General features: G+C 34.0%; 2 protein-coding genes across 7 annotated transcripts; one reads left to right on the plus strand and one right to left on the minus strand.

Moving 5' to 3' along the window:
- Positions 1-7,086: 7,086 nt before the first annotated feature.
- On the plus strand, positions 7,087-9,328 carry LOC150033767 (uncharacterized). Of its 4 annotated transcripts, none has more exons than XM_090318142.1 (4): positions 7,087-8,183; positions 8,277-8,408; positions 8,804-8,920; positions 9,029-9,328. In XM_090318142.1, exons 1-3 carry the CDS (start codon positions 7,736-7,738, stop codon positions 8,875-8,877), a joined length of 654 nt encoding a protein of 217 aa, XP_090174268.1. In that variant the 5' UTR covers positions 7,087-7,735; the 3' UTR covers positions 8,878-8,920; positions 9,029-9,328. The 4 variants fall into 4 exon arrangements, with proteins under 4 accessions (XP_090174268.1, XP_090174269.1, XP_090174267.1 ...); XM_090318143.1 differs by having other exon boundaries at positions 8,277-8,347; positions 9,029-9,271; XM_090318141.1 differs by lacking the exon at positions 8,804-8,920.
- On the minus strand, positions 7,664-18,695 carry LOC120085716 (GPI transamidase component Gpi16 subunit family protein). Of its 3 annotated transcripts, none has more exons than XM_039041872.2 (7): positions 18,305-18,695; positions 17,939-18,193; positions 15,348-16,610; positions 13,309-13,455; positions 13,028-13,208; positions 11,534-11,716; positions 7,664-8,321 (listed from the first exon to the last, which is right to left on the minus strand). In XM_039041872.2, exons 2-6 carry the CDS (start codon positions 18,173-18,175, stop codon positions 11,535-11,537), a joined length of 2,010 nt encoding a protein of 669 aa, XP_038897800.2. In that variant the 5' UTR covers positions 18,176-18,193; positions 18,305-18,695; the 3' UTR covers positions 7,664-8,321; position 11,534. The 3 variants fall into 3 exon arrangements, with proteins under 3 accessions (XP_038897800.2, XP_090174265.1, XP_090174266.1); XM_090318139.1 differs by lacking the exon at positions 7,664-8,321 and adding an exon at positions 10,679-11,028; XM_090318140.1 differs by lacking the exons at positions 7,664-8,321; positions 11,534-11,716 and adding an exon at positions 12,353-12,861.
- Positions 18,696-19,481: the final 786 nt, after the last annotated feature.

A 19,481-nucleotide genomic window follows, 5' to 3' on the forward strand; every position in this document is an offset into this window, starting at 1 on the left:
ACATGATTTGGATTATCAAAGTTTTCAAAACTAGGAGGTTGTTCAACATACACTTCCTCCATTATGAAACCATTTAAGAAAGCACTTTTTACATCCATTTGAAATAAAGTAAAATTCTTATGAGATGCAAATGCAAGCAACATGCGAATAGATTCTAATCTAGCAACAGAAGCAAATGTTTCCTCATAATCTATTCCTTCTTCTTGACTATAGCCTTGAGCAACTAGTCTAGCTTTATTTCTAACAATATTATCAGATTCATCCATTTTATTTCTAAATATCCATTTAGTACCTATAACAAGATGATCACTAGGACGCGAGACTAGTTCCCACACATTATTTCTTTCAAATTGATTTAATTCTTCTTGCATAGCAATTAACCAGAACTCATCAGATTTAGCATCTTTAAAAGGCTTTGGTTCAATTTGAGACACGAAAGCAACATTATTGAAAGCATTTAAAGAAGAGCGAGTTCTTATCCTTTGAGATACATCACCTATTATTAACTCCTAAGGATGGTGAGTGGAGAATCTCCAATCCTGAGGGAGGGATTTTTCGGGCTCTTTCTGAGATTCATTTGATACTGTTTCCCTATCTTTAATACTAAGATCTTCAACAGGTATTTCTAATTCATCACTAGCAGAAACTTTATTAGTGGCAACATGTGTTTCATCAAAAACAATATTAATTGACTCTTCAAGCACGAGTTCTTTTATTAAAAACTCTATATGCTTTACTACATGTAGAATATCCTAAGAATATGCCAATGTCCGTTTTTGACTCAAACTTTCCAAGTTTCCCTTTGTCTTTCAAAATAAAACATTTGCAACCAAAGATTTTAAAATAGCTAATATTTGGAATTTTATTATTAAAAAGCTCATAAGGAGTTTTATCTAAAACAGGTCTTATTAAAACACGATTCATTACATAAGATACAGTATTAACAGCTTCAGCCCAAAAAGATTTTGGTAAATCATATTCATTAAGCATGGAGGTAGCTAATTCTTGTAAAGATCGATTTTTCCTTTCTGCAACACCATGTTGTTGAGGTGTTTTTGGAGAGGAAAAATCATAAGAAATTCCATTTTCTTCACAAAAATTTTCAAAAGAAGCATTTTCAAATTCTCCTCCATGACCACTTCTAATTTTCGAAATCATAAAACCTTTTTCATTTTGAATTCTTTTTGAAAAGCTAATAAAAGATTTTAAAGCTTCATCCTTATGAGATAAAAATAAAACCCAAGTAAATCTCGAAAAATCATTAACTATAACAAACGCATAATGTTTTCCACTTAGACTTGCAACTCTAGTAGGTCCAAAAAGGTCCATATGTAACAGTTGAAAAGGTCTAGAAGTAGTAACCATTTTCTTTGGTTTGAAAGAAGACTTAGTTTGTTTACCCATTTGACAAGCATCACAAACTTTATCTTTTTCAAAGTTTAATTTTGGAAGACCTCTAACAAGGGATTTCTTAGAAATATTTGAAATTAAATGCATGCTAGCATGACCTAACCTTCTATGCCATAACCACGAATCTTCATGCAATGCAGATAAACATTTATTTTCTAATATAGGACAATCTAATAGATCAATAGTATAAACATTTTTATCTCTATTTCCTACAAACAAAACTTTTCCATCACATGTATTTTCTATTGTACAATTTTTATCACTAAAAATTACTTTATATCCTTTATCACATAATTGACTAATACTTAATAAATCATGCTTTAAACCATCAACCAACAAAATATTTTCAATAAGAAAATTCGAATCATTACTAATATTACCTTTGCCAACAATCTTACCCTTTTTATTGTCACGAAGGTAACGTATCCTCCATCTTTCTTTTCTAGGTATGTGAATTTTGTGTGGTCCCCAATCATATGTTTTGAACATCTACTTTCCAAGTACCACTTATTCTTTATGGATCTCAAACATACCTGAGAGAATTAATTCTCAAGATATAACCTTAGGTACCTAAATTTGTTTGGGTCCTTGGGGGTTAGCTAACAAAAATTTAGGAATCCATCTCTTTTCATTCATAATATTGATTTTTCTTAAATTGCATGCATAAGCTTTATGACTATATTTTCCACATGCATGACAAATAATAGAACCTTCTTTGACAAAGTAGATTGTAAATTTCTTTTGTTTTTGGTGAGATTTATAACCTAAGCCACTTTTATCAAATATGCATTGTTGCTTACCCATCATGATATCTAAATTCTTTTTCCCATTTGTAAACTTTAAAAGAGTAGCTGAAATATCTTCATTTTTATTTTCTAATAATTTATACTCTTCTTTTAAAGCATGCAAATTTGATTTAGATAAATATGTCTCATTTTTCTCGTTTAGATTATCTAGCTCAATTAATAAATTATTATTTTCAAGAGCTAATTTAGCATTTTTCTTCCTAAGAGACATATATTTGTAACCTAGTTTTTCAAATTCAATTTTAACTTCATTATATGCATCAATGAGCTCATCAAAAGTAAGGTTTTCAGGACTTACCTCATCATCGTCGCCGTCATCGTCTCCAAAAGTCGTAATGCACAGATTTGCTACTTCTTCCTCACTTTCATCGCTTTCATCCCAAATAGCTTTCATGGTCTTCCTGCTCTTCTTTGAAATGGCTTTTCTTTGAGGACAGTCCCACTTCACGTATCTGGACTTTTTACATTCATAACAGATGATTGTATCTTTGTTGCTCTTTTCTCCTTTGCCTTCTTGATTGTTGACTTTCTTTGAGAAGTTCCTTTTCCTAAAATGCTTTTTGACCTTCTTGGTCAAGTAAGCAAACTCCTCATCATTTAGTTCAGCTTCAGTTTCAGAGTCCTCTTGAACTTGAGTAGACTTTAATGCTAGGCTCTTCTTCTTTTTGACATCTTCTTCCACATTGGCCTTCATGATTATCTCATGTGTCATGAGAGATCCAACGAGCTCCTCCAATGGAAGTTTTGAGAGGTCTTTTGCTTCTTGGATTGCCGTCACCTTAGCTTCCCAACTCTTAGGCAATGATCTAAGATTTTTCTCACATTTTCAGAGGTGGTATAAGATTTTCCTAATCCCTTCAAAGCATTAACAATATTCATGAACCTAGTAAACATTTCAGGTATAGTTTCATTTGCATCCATTTTAAACAATACATAATTATGAACTAACATGCTAATATTTGACTCTTTAACTTGATTAGTGCCTTCATGAGTTACTTCAAGCATATCCCAAATTTTTTTAGCAGAATTGCATACAGAGACTCGATTAAACTCATCAGGACATAAAGCACAAAACAGACAATTCATGGCTTTAGCATTAATAGAAAACTTTTTTTTATCTTCATCATTAAACCTTTTTTTCTTCCTTAGGAATATCTTTATTATCAACTATCTTAGTAGGAATTAAAGAACCATTAAAAAAAAATTCCCATAGATTATAGTCAATAGAAATCAAATGAATTCTCATCCTAGTTTTTCCACTAAGCATAATTATTTCCATCAAACAAAGGTGACCTAGTGGTAGATTGACCTTCACCATACCCATTTATTCTAATAGTTGTCATAAGCTCGAACAATTAAGTTTTTCGAAAGAGGAAGAGAATATAATAATTTTTTTTAAAAGATTTTTGTAAAGAGAAATACTTTTCCAAAATTTAGATTTTAATAAAAAAGATTTCAAAGATTAAGAAGTAGAAAAAAAAGGTTTTAATAACCAATTTTCAAGTCAAAAAAAATTCTAATGAAAAACCGTTTTTAAAACTCAAATTTTCAAACTTTTTGCAAAAATTAGAAAAATTTCAGATTTAATAAGATTTAAAAAAAACAGAAGGTAAAATCAAAAACAAAATACAAAACCTTTTTTAAATAAGAAAATCGAGCTACCTATTACCAATTGTAGGATCTAAATAACACTAGAGTGGGTGAATAGGGTTGACTACCAATTTTTTTTTTTAAAAAAATAATTTTATCTTCAAACAATATTAATCCACTAATTTGATTAAAGAAAATTTATGAAAGACAAAACTTAAATCATGCAAGCTATGATAACTTCAAATTTAAAGACAATTTAATCAAGGATAAATTTAAATAACACACTAAAAATTAAATCATGCAATTGGAAAGATTAAAAAAATAACTAAGACAAGAAGCAAAAAATTTGAAAACAAGAAATAAAAAAGAGAGAGGAAGAGAAAACATCGGTAATTATAGTGGTTCCGCAAATTGCCTACTCCACTCTCCAAGACTTCTTCTTGGATATTTCACTAAGTGATCCTCCTGCAGGTGGGGACCAAACCGACACACGACCCTCTTTTTTCTAGGCTAAAGAGAAATCCAAGATTCTTTTTACTGGTTTAGGATCAAACCAATTTCTTTTTCTCACAATCCAAGGTGTACCCACACCTTAATACAATTCCCAAAAATTAAAAGAAAAACTCACAATATTACCTCTTGAAGGCTAAATACACAAGTTAAGCACTTAGAAAAAAAACTCACAAAAATAACTCTAGGCCAATTTAGGAGTAAGGAGGACAAGAAATTGAGAGTAGAGAGAATTGAGAGCTTAAGACTTGATAGCTTTTGGTGTGTCAATGAAGAGTAAAATCAAGTCGAATTTATAGGTGAGAGGGATAAGTTTTGGCCATTGGAAATGATTGCAAATGAAGGGTGGAGATTGAATAAAAATAGAAAAGGAAAGGATTTGAAAAGGAATTTTGAAAGATTGGAATTATTGAGATTTTGAGAATAAAAAGAATTTGAAGGATGAAAATTTAGGAAGGAAATCAAATTTGAAAAAGCTGAAATTTGGTGAGAATTTGGAGAAAATTGGATCAGAAAATTAAAGGAAAATAAGAAAATAAAAATGAAAATAAAAAATGGTCAGATGATATGAGCACCACGCACACAGGGGAGGAGATTGAGTGTCACTTGCCGCATTTTGTGAAGAAACCGTAGGCACGTGCGGCGCATGCGCGTGAAGCTGGGTGACCGCCACTTATCATTATCTCATTCGTCCACGGTCGCCACGTCACTGCCACATCATGTGCCACGTCATCAAAAGGTGACCGGTTGGAGCGTCACATCATCCGCCACATCATCAATATTGACAGTTTGTGTGCCACGTCGGATGCCACGTCAGCAAGGTGCCACGTGTCACTACCACGTTGGATTTCCTCTCCAATCTTCTTTTGCTTATAACTTTCTCGTTTAAACTCCGATTTGAGCGATTCAAATTGCGTTGGAATCGTCTTTCTGAGCTCTACAAGATAGTGACTCTGAAGTACTGAAAATGTTAGTACAAAAAATCTGAGTTCGTTATCATCAAAATATTTGGTTTGATTGAAGCTCTAAAGCTAACATCTGAGACGGACAGTCGGACACGGAGAGTCAAGATGACCGGGGACGGACAGGTGGCGACGGAATGACAGAGACAGAAGTTGAGTTGTTGAGGTCTTGCTTGAAGCCTTGAAGGTGAATGTGAATGAGTTTGAGAGGAGATGTGGAGAAGATTGAACTTTGAAGAAGAAGAAAATCTAAAAAAAGATATATATATATTATTAATATTAAATATATATTTTTTAATATTAATATTAGAAATTCTGGTTAGATTGGGTCAATTCGAATTTTTCAAAATCCCAAACCGGAAAATACAAAAAATAAAAATAAAAATAATCCAACCCAACCCAAATTTTAAACTAAACTAACCCAACCCAACCCTTTTAATTTGAGTTGGGTAGTCCAAATTGTTCGAGTTGTCGGGTCATCTGAACACCTCTATTAACTACTCCAAATCTTGAGTAGTTTAGATAAGTAGTATATAAATTTCATGAGAGTGTTTCCAACCCAAAATCTCCCCTTCACTCATCATCCTCAAAATCAAGGACGTCTTCAACTCTGTCAAATACATCATTTCAATGAGTTAACCAAACAAAAGTATAACGGCTAGACAGACTAACCTCCTCTCTAAAATATAGAATCTGTAGTGTAGGTTGTAGTCAGTGTTTTTAAGATTGCCCAAAAGAAACATCAAACTTCATTTTATGTATATTTATATATGGTAGAGAAATAATAATAATTTTCATGAAAACATAAAATGTTATTGCCTAAATTGAATGTGATTTACTAAAATTATTATTATCATTATTATAAAACGTCATTTTATGTTTTCATTAAAATTATTATTATTATTCTACCATATATATATATATATATGCATGTATGCATATGTATATATATAATGAGGTTTCATGTATTTTTGTGCAATCTTAAAAACTCGACTATAAGGGCAATTGCAACTTTAATAGAAAATAAATTGAAAATTTGGAGCGTGTCCCTAATTTATGGTTTTTTGCAAACATGGAAAATCCCTATATGATTTTCATTTGATATTTATTGTTATATGATTGTTATCTGATTACTATATGATATACTAATTGTCAATGATATTGATTATTGTCTTACTGTTTGATTGCTATTTAATACTAATTGTTATCTAATTGCTATCTTATACTGATTTGTTATCTAATGGTTGTTTGATTGCTATTTGATATGAAATGTTTTTTCATTGCCAATGATACCAATTGCTATATGATTGTCGTCTGATTACTATCTAATACTTATTGTCAATGATACAGATGACTATATAATAATGGTTGTCAAATTGTAAGTGATACTAATTGCTACCTGATTATTGTCTGATTACAACAATCAGGTAAGGTAGTTGATTAAGGCCGTTGATTTGAAAATGGAAAAAAAAAAGTTGGGAAAGAATCTAATTGTTATTTCATACAAAGTATTGAAAAATGATCTAACAAGTCTTAAAAAATGCACTCCCACTATTCTACTTCAAATAACAATTCCCACTTTATTTCTTCAATCAACTAACAAAAACGCATTAAATTTCAACAAACTAGAGGAGGGAAATCAAAATACACCAAATCTGATTTACTGGAAATTATAATATTATTTGACACGTAGTCTTTCTCTCCTAATTTGTTGTACCATATTTATACCCAAACCTTCAATTTGTTGCCAAATGTTTCTTTTCCCATATATGGTAATATAATAAGAAAGAAAATAACATTAAAAAAAACAAAACAAAAAACTACCTTCCATATTATGATGTTGATCACTACAACTTAACTTATTACAAAATATCTCAAAAAAACAGAGAAAATATATCAAAGCCTGTTCAACTACCAAATCCTAAAAATACAAAAGAAAAAAAATATTGAAAAGAGGGAAAAACATGTAATGCCACCGATAATCAATAAGCCGAAGAATTTTTTGAATGTAGGAGCAAGACAGTGAAGGCGATGAAGAAATCGAAACAAAAAGGAAAGGAAATAAATTGAAATAATCAAAGAGATTGAAGGATTTTGCAACAAGATGAATATCATAGAAATCAAATAAAAAACAAAAGATAAACTTGTAAATATCGATGAAGGATTTCGCGGGAGGATGAAAAAATAGAAGGAAAAAGGAAGAAAAATCTCTTAAATTGCATAAAAAATAAATCGTAAGGGAGAGAGACTGAAAACACGAGGGAAAAAAATAGAATATGGTGAAATAAGAAATTTTTTTTTGAATAAACAATAAATAAAATCTTAGATTTAAAAATTTTACCATATTTATAAAATAATAAAAATGAGTGACAGGCTGCCATACAGTAATTTAAAAAGGTCACCATTGCAAATTCCATTTAGTTAATTTTTTTTTTTAAAAAAAAAAATAGAAGAGCTATGTCATGTACTGTCTCCGCAAAGGCCCGAGAGTCCGAGACACTTCCAGAGACAATTCGGAAGCAAAATCCGCAACACACTCCCTCGCCATCACTATACAAACAAACAAATGAAAATACCCATTTGGAGGAGCTTGAGATTTCAATGGAGAAGACAGCCCAGAAACTCAGAACCATCCATTTATTTTGCCCTTCACTCTCCACCATTGCTCCGTTCCTCGCTTCTGACGACCACGGCGTCGATATCGGCTCCATAGCCGCCATTTTCGGCCTCGACCCTTCATCGCTGAAGCTCAATGGCCACTTCCTCAGCCGCGGCCTCGATCTCGTCTCCTGTGTTACTTGGAACTCGCTTCTCTCTTTCTTTTCTACTAAACGCCTCCCAATTGGGAGCTCCGACAACGATGCTCTCCTTGTTGATGGAAAGCTCTCTAAACTTGGCGTCAAGAGTGAGTTCTCTTCATTCTCTTCTCCCTTTTGGTTTCTGTTTAGGGTTTATTAGGTTGTGATTTTTTCTTTTTCTTTTTTGTTTCTCTCCTTAGGAGCTCATGGGCATCAGGAAATTGTGAGTGGAGATTGTTGCAAGGCTGATGAAGAAGATGACAACGTTAATGTAAGGATAAAACCAGAAAGCAACTTGGTCAAGAACAAAAAGATGAAGTATATGGACTTAGGTAAAACCATTAATACTGTATGGAAGAAAAATAATTGGAATGATTTTCATCTGTGTTTAATTTTTGGCTTATTTTCTGACTTGAATTCTTCTAACATGAGTAGTAGGGACTAAAAAGAAGCTTAATCCAAAGTTTAAAATAGTTATTTGTAACTTTTTAGAATAAAAGGACTAAACTAGAAGTTTAAGAAACTATCGTGAGGATGGGAAATAAAGCACATGAGTTTGATAAAGAACTTAGAGCGTTGGTGGCCACTACTCAGGAGTTATCTTTACATCCACTAGAAGCTCAGGAATTAGATTAACTTTATAATATAAACAAACTAATGAGGGAAAAAGGGCAACCTTTGGAGCTCAACTGAGTTTGAAACTACTATCTCGCTTGATCTAATACAGGAAGCAAACATATGGACTCTCCAGCATCCAAATTTGCTCCCAATGGTTACAAAAGAAAACAAAACATGGAATAAGTCATCTTACTCAAGAAATTGAAGTTAAACGAAACCAAATCGGGTACTTAATTAAGACTAGTTTTGTGGTGGCTTTTCCATATATTAACAGTTTGCTAAGTGTTTTATCCTTTCGTCTTCTTGACCCTCGAATGATTGTAATATAATGCAGGTTTTGACGAATTATCAGATGGAGGAGTAAGCGATGCAGCCAATGTTGCCCAATGGATGGCATATTCGTGTAGCTTCAATAGTAATATGAAAAGGATGAGAGAAGAAGAAACACTTGTTTCTGCTTTATGTAAGAGAAGTAGATGAACAGATGGTTTCCTCAAGTCACTGCATCCTATTTCTCAACTTTTTCTTCTTTTGATCGTTGAGGTTTGTAAATATGAAGAAGATGTTTTCTGTGTTCCATGGTGATTCTCAATATGTAAATCCATCGGTTGATATAGAATTGTAGTTTTGTTCACCATCTTAGTCCAGTTTTTCCTTCTAAGGTAAATTTAAGGTCATATAGAAAATCTGATGAAATGAAGATTTCACATCGTTGCCAAATATTTTGTTCATGCCAAAAAACAAAGGATGATTCTAATTGATTTCTTCATAGAATTTTGTCTGTCTCTCATCTCTTCAATACCTTTAGTTATAAACAAAAGGGAAGAACCTGGAAAACAAATTCCAAATGACCTTAAATATTTTCCAATGTGGAATAACCTTACCTTCAAAGGGCTCCACATTTTTATTCTACCAAGTGAGAGCTCACAGAGAGTTTTTTTTTTCTTTTTTCTTTTTTCTTTTTTTTGGGAACAGAAGAAAAGGAAAATGGCCGAATTTGGGGCACGAGCTAGCCTACTGTGCACACTGCTCATGCAGAAAAAAACAATAAGAACTCATTTGATAACATTTTTCATTTTGTTTCTGTTTTTGAAGTGAGGAAGAAAAAAGCTTCATGTCCTCGAATTATCACGAGATTTTATTTACCGAGTTTAAACAAGGCGGCAATTTTCAGAAGAGAGCATGTAGTTTTTCAGAAAGAAAAGAATTTCTTGTCCACCTAACGTAGAACAAGCCGTAATCAAGTCAAATGTAATCTAATAAACAGCCACCACGGTTGTATGTATTACAGTTTGCCTGAAGTTTGGGCATTCAACTGATAAAATAGATTGGGAGAGATGATGAATAATATAAACTCAAAGTAGTAAGTACATGATTTTTCTTCCCTTTTCCAACAGAGGCTAAAATCTATTTTCTAAGTGGAGATAACACGGTGTATTGAACATAGTCTATACATTCACCCACCGACTTGAGCAACTCCAACAAAAGTAACTCAAGAGAGCATGATTTTTCTTGTATTATAGCATCATCATTCACTATTTCCAGGAAACTCCCAGTCTAATCACTTCTTCACCCACCGATTTGAACGACTCCTACAAAAGTATCTCAAAGAATACATGATTTTTCTTCCCTTTTCCCATGGAAAGAACGCATATGATGGTCATTACTTGCCCAAAACTAAAAACACAGGCGATTAAGAAAAAACCAACTAAATTCAGTCTGCGGTGGCTGAAATCATGACCACCGTTGAGATGGATACCTACGGAGATAACACAGTCAAAAGAAGAAGACAAAAGATTGATACCTCGTGTGGGCACCTTAGCTTGAGAGATTAAAGGAAGTTTGTTGAGAAGAAAGTGTCGATGAAGCCTAAAACACGAAGCGAAGAAACAGAGCGAGGGAGGAACGGAACTAGTTTTTCTAGTTTCCAAAAATCTCTCAAATTTTTAGAAACGTTTTTAAATTTTGGAAACAAGAAACGGAATGTTTATCAAACAAGTCTATTTCTTAAATAATGAGGAACAAGAACAGAAAATGGGTAAAAAGAAGGTTATCGACGAGGTCCTAATAGAAAGCTCATATAAAAGCCAATTTATATAACCTATCAAATGAGAGGAATTTGTTACAAGGTAGGATGATGTCCTTTGAATCCATAAAGATCACAAAAATGCTCTAACAACCTAAACCAAGAGATTATTATCTTCCTGAAAGGGATGGTCCATCAGCATAGAAAAAGTAGAAATGTTGATAATAGTAGCCATAGCAGTAAGAAGCTTATTCCAAACCTTGCTTGCAAAGTCGCAAGTTGAAAATATCTCATCGATCCTCTTTTATCTGTAATGTATTGTATTCACTAAGTTAAACATGAATATAAACTAAACTATATTAATATGTATTATTATGATAACAATTTGTCACCTCACTTTAAAACTACCACTTTAAAATTTAACACCGTCATAATATTATTCTAACTATAACGGTTTAGAGATGAAATTGAAAACGACATATTAAGAAAAATTTATATAGCCTATTTACAATTTACAATACTATTATAGAGAGTCACCATAGATAAACAATATGAAATCAATCTCTCCTCTTTCTTTGCCACTTTGAATGATCTAAAATGCCAATAAATAACCATAACAAAACAAGCCCTACATTTGTATTCTGAAAATGTCATACTCGGGGAAAATGATCTATATCCAAACAGACTAGTGTGTAAATTTACCCTTGCAACAAAATTAGGGGTATAGTTAGAAAAGAAATCACAATGTACATCAAGAAAGATCTAATTGACAACTATGGTACATTTAACATCAGACCTTGAATTCTCAAATACCTCATCCAAAATAATATTGCCAAGCAGCAGCAAGCCCAGCTACCAAAATGACTTTAAACAGCAGCTTTGACTTTGAGTTGGACATTGAAGAAGGTGATCGTGACTTGGAGGATTCCCACTGTCTTCCTCTAAGTTTGGCCAACAACTTCGATACAAGGTGCGAAACATGAAACTTTTTCGTTCCTGCCCCAAGAAAGAAACACAAGTAAAGAACGAGTTCAAAGACAACCTAAAAATGTCAGTTTAAGCATGAATTCAAGGGTTTAGAAGGAGACAACCAACTTTTTAAAAAAATCAAATATAGACGGGAGAAAATGAGACGAGAGGGTGAAACAAGTTTTCTAGAAGGATTTCATTTTTTGATTGTGTATCATCTATTATTACCAGGGAAATCAAACATCCATGGCCACTTTTATATTTTCAACAATCAATATTTGATATTAATATTAAGGGTCAACTGTAAAAACTATCAATCAAATATTAAAACGTCAAGAACAGTCTCAACAATTTCAAATATAAATACTACTAATCTATAAATACTAACAATAAGATCTATAACTAATCTATTATATGAAATAATTTTATATAAGTTTCTTATTTCCACACAAAATATTTATTGATATTGGTATTTTATAGATATTGTCATAATATCTTCATAAAATTGAGCTTTAGACAATTTTACATTTTAATTCTCAGTTGTTAGTTGCTTAGGATTTATCATTGTTAATTGATAAGTACGGATACTGACACACTGCACAAATACGACACGACATCGACATGGCAATATGCCAATTTACAAAAAAAGTAGGACATGACATGTTGGGGACACATTATCTATTTATCTATTTATTTTACAAAAATAAATGTGTACATAATTTGACATATTGTGAATATATGCACACATATATTTAACAAAAAGTATGGAAAAATAGAAATGAAAAAAAAAAAAAGAAAGATAAAAACGAAAGTGAAAAAAACAGAAATGAGAAAAGAAAAAAAATAGTAAGAGAAGGCGCATAAGTTGTCAGCGATCGTGGGTCTTGAAGTTGAAGTCACCGCCATCAATGAAGTTAGAAAAAAAGAGGTAGCGTAGTGGTTTTGTTATTATTTTTTTTTTAGGCTATGGGTTAAGTCTTGAGGGTGAAGTGTTAGAATGGAGAAAGTGTGTAAAAACTGGGCCGAACGGTTAAATTTAATTGGCTTAAAATGCCCCAAAAATGGGCTGCTGATAGTGGGTCTTGTTTCATTATTTTTCTAAATTTTTTTTTTTGCATATGGAGCGTCCTTGGTGTGTCGTCCGCATGTCCTAGGCATGTCACCAACGTGCCCTGACGTGTCGGAAAGCAAAAAAAAAATAAAAATAAAGTAATGGACACGCGAGCTTGTATGTCGACCACGACACTTTGTCAGTTTAGAAGTGTTGGTGCTTTATAGCGTTAATTCCATCTATTGAAAAATGAAAAGTAAGACCACACTACAAAATCTCAGTTTTACCTTTGCTCTTCATAAATCTTTCCTCTTCACCTACACGCCTCCGAAGGACATTGAGCAAAGATCCAAAATACAATGCGAGCACCGTGCAAGTGATAGTGATCACATTATAGGGCATGCTAAAATCAGGAGTGGTAAAAGGAACAAGCAATACTTCTGTGTAAGACAGAATGGGACTCTGCCCCTGCATTATGGATGCAGATTCATAACTGGAATTAGTAATCAAATAAAGCGTATATCACATACTAGAACAGTAGCTACCAAGATACAACAGGAAACATCACCTGCCATTTCGACAAGATTGGTGATTTCGAAGAGTTATTTTCCACAAACTGCGTGCTTGTGAAAAAATCTGGAAAACTTATTACAGCTGATGGAATATCTAATCCCTGATGAGCATCTGGGGGATATTCATCAATGTGCAGAAAACCCTAAAAAGACATCAGGGAAACAGAGGTCATTAAGTCCAAATATCCCACGCTTCAGTCTCTACAAAAAAGATATCTAAACAATAAATGTGCTAAATCAAAGATTATCTCTACTATGGAGTTTAAGGGAACAAATGTGTCTATTTCTAAACAACAAAATTCTAGTAGTTTTCTAGAATAACAAACGAAAGATGATTACTAGCGAAGGACAAAATGTAATAACAATCAATAAATACAACAAGAAATGGGACTCTAAACTAATAAAGAGGAAAAATTCCATATCCAATGCATAAATGGCAGCTGGTTGGAAAAGTTTAGAACTGAAGTGACGTAAGCAATCCTTTGCAAATCCAATGAGCATTATATGCAGAACTTATGTTCTTTTTCTGTTTTACACAAGAGACTAAGATATCATAAAAAAGAAAGGTGAGGAAACAAAATAAAACAAACAGCAAGGAGTTTATGAAATCTCCCCCAAACTCACACGGAAGGGGTTTAGACAGATTTCCACTCCCTAACTTTCCTTTTCCAATCACATTTATCTACAGTGAGGGAGAGGGAATCTGTCTATTTTGTCAATGTTGGGGACTGGGATGCACGGAGAGTATCTGTGTCAGGAAAGTGTCTAGACACATGGACACATGTCTAACATGCCCAATAGGGTGTCCAACACAATTGAAAAATAAAGGACCTACAAGACACTTTTTAATGTTTAAGGATCTAACACAGCTCTAGGAATTTAGAAACTCAACTTAGTAATTTAACCATAAATTTGTAATTCAACTAATAAAAGAAAACACAAGCCCCAAAGCATTAAAAGTGGTGAAGTACACGATAAGAACTGTAATTTAAACATATAAACAGACAGCCAAGCAGCCAAGAATCTAAGCCAACTTCTAATGAATGAAGATCCCAAAATCAATCTCTTCTATTTAAATCATATTAAGTTGTAGACCACAGTCAAATGTGCTTATACCTTAATCGCTGATATAAATCCTTATTACTCTCTCCCATGTATGTTTGGACCAATTGAACCAACACATTGACAATCAGTATAAAGATGGAAAATGAATACAAGAGTTTCAGTTTAAATGTCTTTCCCCAATACAATGTTAAATTACATCATTGCTAAATTGAAAATTTTACCGTTTTGAATTTGGTTTAACACCTGAACAATTCATTCATACCATTTATTGATTGAAAAGTGATTAGTAGGACATGTAATTTATATTGGGGTTTTAGGTAGAATCAGACGACCTTAAGGAACATGGGATAGGATCTAGCATAATCCAGATGATGATATCTAATACAATTCTGAACCCTTGCAGGTACCATTTTTAAATGGATTTTTGCTATGTTATCAGAATTAGTTTACTTCATGCACAATCCCATGGGACAATAAAGAGAAGAGACCAAAAGCTAATAACAGCACTTCCTCAAAATTTAACGTATTTAATATTACAAAAGGAGGGGCAAGACCGAGAGCCCAAAAATGGTTTATGATTTATTGATTTCATAGTTGAGAATGAACTATAATCTTTTTAAACATCTGTCTTCACTTTCTCTAAAGAACACATTCTCTATGCATCCTAAGTTATATAGCATGTCTTCAATGTGTTGTCGAAAAAACCCTCCATTCTTTTCCTGTCCACCCAGATTTCCTCTAAAAAAAAAAAATCAATGAAAAACTTGGACACCACAAATCATGTAGCTGGTATGTGTCCTGGGCATGCTAGTTTATGTGTCTAACAACCACACCTACTTTACACCCTACCCAAGGTAGGGTTCCATGTTTCCAAGATTTTGAACCTTTCAAAGATCTCTTAGGATAAAGTGAGGAAGAGTCAGATTAGCAACATCATCTCAAACTAGTTGGGGAAAATGATTAAACATACCTTGTCAAATTCTATGGTTAGAGCAGCTGAGTTCAAGCCACAAGGAAATTTCAGGAGCATCTCCATCACCCCTGGTGAAACCTTATCTTTAGAAGGTGAAACTTGCATCTTCTCAACAACATTTGTAATTGTATGGGGTTGGTCGTCGATAAATACTTGAAGAGTATGATAATACACCTTTATATACCAAGGAACAACTTGAAATACTTTAACAAGCAGGCTACAGCTGTCTGTGATCACAGTATCAGGCATCAACTGATTACTTGGTTTTGTAGATTTTAGCTGTAAGGCAATAGCACCCCTTTCGTTCCCACTACCCAGTAAAAACCTGGTCACATGTAATGGTGCTTGTGGAATAGACCAAGTTACAGGAATTTTCCATGTGAATCTCAAGTCAAGTGGTTCAGAATCATCGTAATTCTCCTCTACCATAAACATGTAAAGGACAGATAAGTGCTTGTCATCCCTGCTGCTTATCTCCATGTGTACTCTATCAGGATTAGTTGACAACTCAAAAGCAGGATTGCTTCTAGAACCTTCAGAGCTAGCTCTTGTAATTGCAAACATCTCTTGTTCCCCAAGCATGACTTGCAGTTCTGCCATGAGACCTCTGTCAAGCTGAATGTAAACATTACTAGATCTGGTGAGAGCACATCTTCCAGTGACTCTCCTTCCAAACATTGAGCTGAGAGACCAGCTTGGTTGTAATTGTGTTGCAGTTGAATAACCCGAAATCCCTCTGTGACTGTGAGGCTGAAGAACAACTGTGAGTGTCTGGTCAAGTACAATGGCTGAATTCACAGCATTCGACTCAAATTCAGATGACAGCAAATGCAATCTCTGAGAGTGATAAAATCCTTTGTAGATAGATGGTCTATCCATCAATACTGAAAGCCCTGATTTGTCACGACATGGAAGGAGCTTCAACCATGGTGTGAGATTCTCTGTGCAAACAGCCTCACGAGGCAATGTACCATACCTCATACTCCCAGAAGCAGGATGAAAGCCCCATTTAGGGGAAGAATAAGAAGTTGAAGACTCCAGGAAGTTGATTGAAGAACAAAAAAGACCTGAAAGTGAATGGGTTAAATTTTTCCAAGCTGCATCAACCTCATTTGGTGGAAAGTCAAAAATAGCCCACAACTCAACTCCCGAAGGCTTTGCATTGCTGCTTGATATCGAATCAAATCCACCCCAACGATCATAGCGCCAACGACCTTGTGTAAAAGACAGTTCCATTTCCTTAATTCGATATTTATGAACCTGTACAAGCAATTTATACTTTAATGCTCCACCAAAGCTCATCTGACTTTGCAAGCGTTGACAGGAATTCATGCATTAGTACTAGTATAATTACATCTATTTCATTTATTAGTTCATAGGACCTTATTGATGTGAAGGAAAAAAAATAACTGATGGAAAGAAAGAAAAAACAATCAGAGAGAGACTGAATATGGTTTTCTCATGCAAAGAGAATTAGGCAGGTTTATCAAGCTTTTCCTTCAATACGAAAGAAAAATTATAATAATATGAATAGCTAGTGCAAGAACCAAAATATTAGGGGGTGACACATCACCAACGAACCAATTGAGGACAAAAGTCTTCATTTGAATTGATCAACAAAGAGGTATAATTACAAAAGAGCTTATCAAGGTCATTTCATTTTGAAACATGAAAACTATTGGTTTAACGCTTATTAATCTCCTTCTCAGCTCATTCAGAAGATCTACAAGTTCTTGTTATCCAGAGAAGCCAACACAAACCCATAGTAGGATTGGAAAAATGTGCACTCAATCATGATCGAGCCTCCTGATATGCTTGGTCAATCCTACTAAGTATTTATATGGAACTGGCACTTATTCTCTTCTCAGTAAGGAGATGAATGGGCAACTACCAGCGCTGCATAAAATAGACCAAAATGATCAATTATTCTCTAGGTGACACCAATTCAGACCAAAATGATCAATGAGCAACTACCAGCGCTGCATAAAATAGAAAACATCTGAAGGATTAAGATTTTACGCCCTCCTCTTACAGAAACCAGATTATTGAGGGAAGGTTTTTCCAGTAAACTTGATCCAACGAAAAACAAAAGGCTAATACTAAGTACACTGCCCAAATAAAGAAGTAAATTGTTTTCAAAATCTTTCTTCCCCTTTTCAAATACTGCTACACATGGACACCCTTGCATCAATTCGCACAAATATAACCCTGAACTCTCTGCATTTCTTCTTCCAGTGCTCAATGTGGGGAAAGTAAAGAGCTCCCAATGCTAAGCGGCAATTCATTCTTGTTTCTTCATAGCACTTCCCCACTCAAGCACCACCCGGCTCAAGGAGACCAGAAAACGCCTTTGATTTTACCCAATTCACCGGCCCTTTTAAGGTCTTTCATTATTTGGAATTAGAGCAATGTCCATTGTGCCTCGTAACACTATATTTTGACCATGTTTCGACAGCCAACTAGAAAAAAATCACTTCTCTAAAAATTTCAAGGAACTCAATCGAAACGGCGTAGGAGAAGAGAGTCGATACATCACACACAAACACACGCACTGAAAAGGAAAAGGAAATAATGAAATACTAAGGTACCAGCTGAGAAATGGCCTTGGGGAATAGGTGGTGGTGGCGGCCATAGGAGTTAGAGCGGGACGAAGGAGCTGTGCTTTGGAAGTGAAAATGCGCCAACACCTTGCGATCAGGCAAGGGTTTAAGCAATAAGTCCTCAGAGAAATCTTCTTCTGCACTCTCAGATACTGATCCAATGGCTGAGACAGCAAATAAGATTGGCAGAAAAAGCAAAGACATAATTCGCAGAAATGACGCCATTGCGTTCAGTACTGAATCCTGCATATGAGAAACAAACCAGAGATGCAACTTAACAAGAAAACAGAAAATCTTCAAGTTGTAACTTAAAATCTCAGCTTAAATAACCATCTTCATAAAAAAAAAGATTACCTGATAGCCTCCGTTGACACCGAAGGGGGAGATGTCAGCGTTTTCATAAGAAAAACAAGAGAAATAGAGGAAAGCACAGAGGAATTCGAAGAGTAATGAGCGGCGGAGTGATGGAATCGAGAAGAGGATGATCAATTTCGAGCAGAGGGAGCTCCGGCTTGGATTTCCCGGCGGCGGCGGCGGAAGCAACGACGGAGAAATCCAGGCAAGCAAGAGTAGTTTCGGGCAGCTTTTTCTGGAAAGTGTGGATTTGAAGTTTAATGTTGCATCTTCAATGGCATCCGGAAAAGAGGAGGAGGCGATGAAGATGGGATGAGGAGTTTTTCACAGACTACAAAATCTCCATCAAAGCAAATTTCTCACTCTCTCTCAAGTTAATTAACATAAGAATGCTTTCTTTTTACTTTTTTCTTTTTTTCTCTTTTGGAAAATTGTAAAAATAACCCAAAAAGTTTTCATTTTTCACCATTAGCACATTTTTGACAAATTGTTCTAATAGTTTCTTTTCTTCCTTCCCAGTCGAGATCGACCCTGAGATTCTTTGAAAATGTTAGAAGATTAATTTTCAATCAGCAATGAAAATTACCATTTTAACCCTAATTCAAATCCCAAACGTTTTCTTCCTCAATAAATGAAGAGATTTCACCCTCGCGCCAAACTCTTTAAAAATCATAAGTTTTCGGCCTTCTACACCAATTTGTTAGCATTTCATTTCATATAAATTAAAGGTATACTATTGTCATTAATCCTTTCCGATTTATTGAAGTAATTTTTCGTTTTATAGATTGAAATGTTAGGGTTTCGAAGATCTGTAGGGGTGATTATTTTCCATTTACTTTAATTTGTTATCATCTTACAAAAACAATATCTATAATTAAGGCCAAGTTAAGTCATATTCTGTTATTTATGTTTAGACAAACATATTTTGATCATTTCTTGAATATATAATTTGTGAACTTGTCTCTACTGTCTCACCATTTGATGGTACTCGGATAGTTTAATGACCAACTAACTCCAACAACTTGCAGAGGCAATATTCTTCCGTCATTGAAATTCTAAGATATTTTTTGCTTAAATATATGACTTAGTGGGAATATTGATTCTGCATAACTTGCCAACCAAGAATCTATAGTGTATGCGTTAGATCATAAAATGTAAAGCATTAATGTTTCTCACT

The sequence above is a fragment of the Benincasa hispida genome, chromosome 9, assembly GCF_027475165.1.
Source record: "Benincasa hispida cultivar pf3 chromosome 9, pf3_genome.v1.1, whole genome shotgun sequence".
NCBI classification, from domain to species: domain Eukaryota; kingdom Viridiplantae; phylum Streptophyta; class Magnoliopsida; order Cucurbitales; family Cucurbitaceae; genus Benincasa; species Benincasa hispida.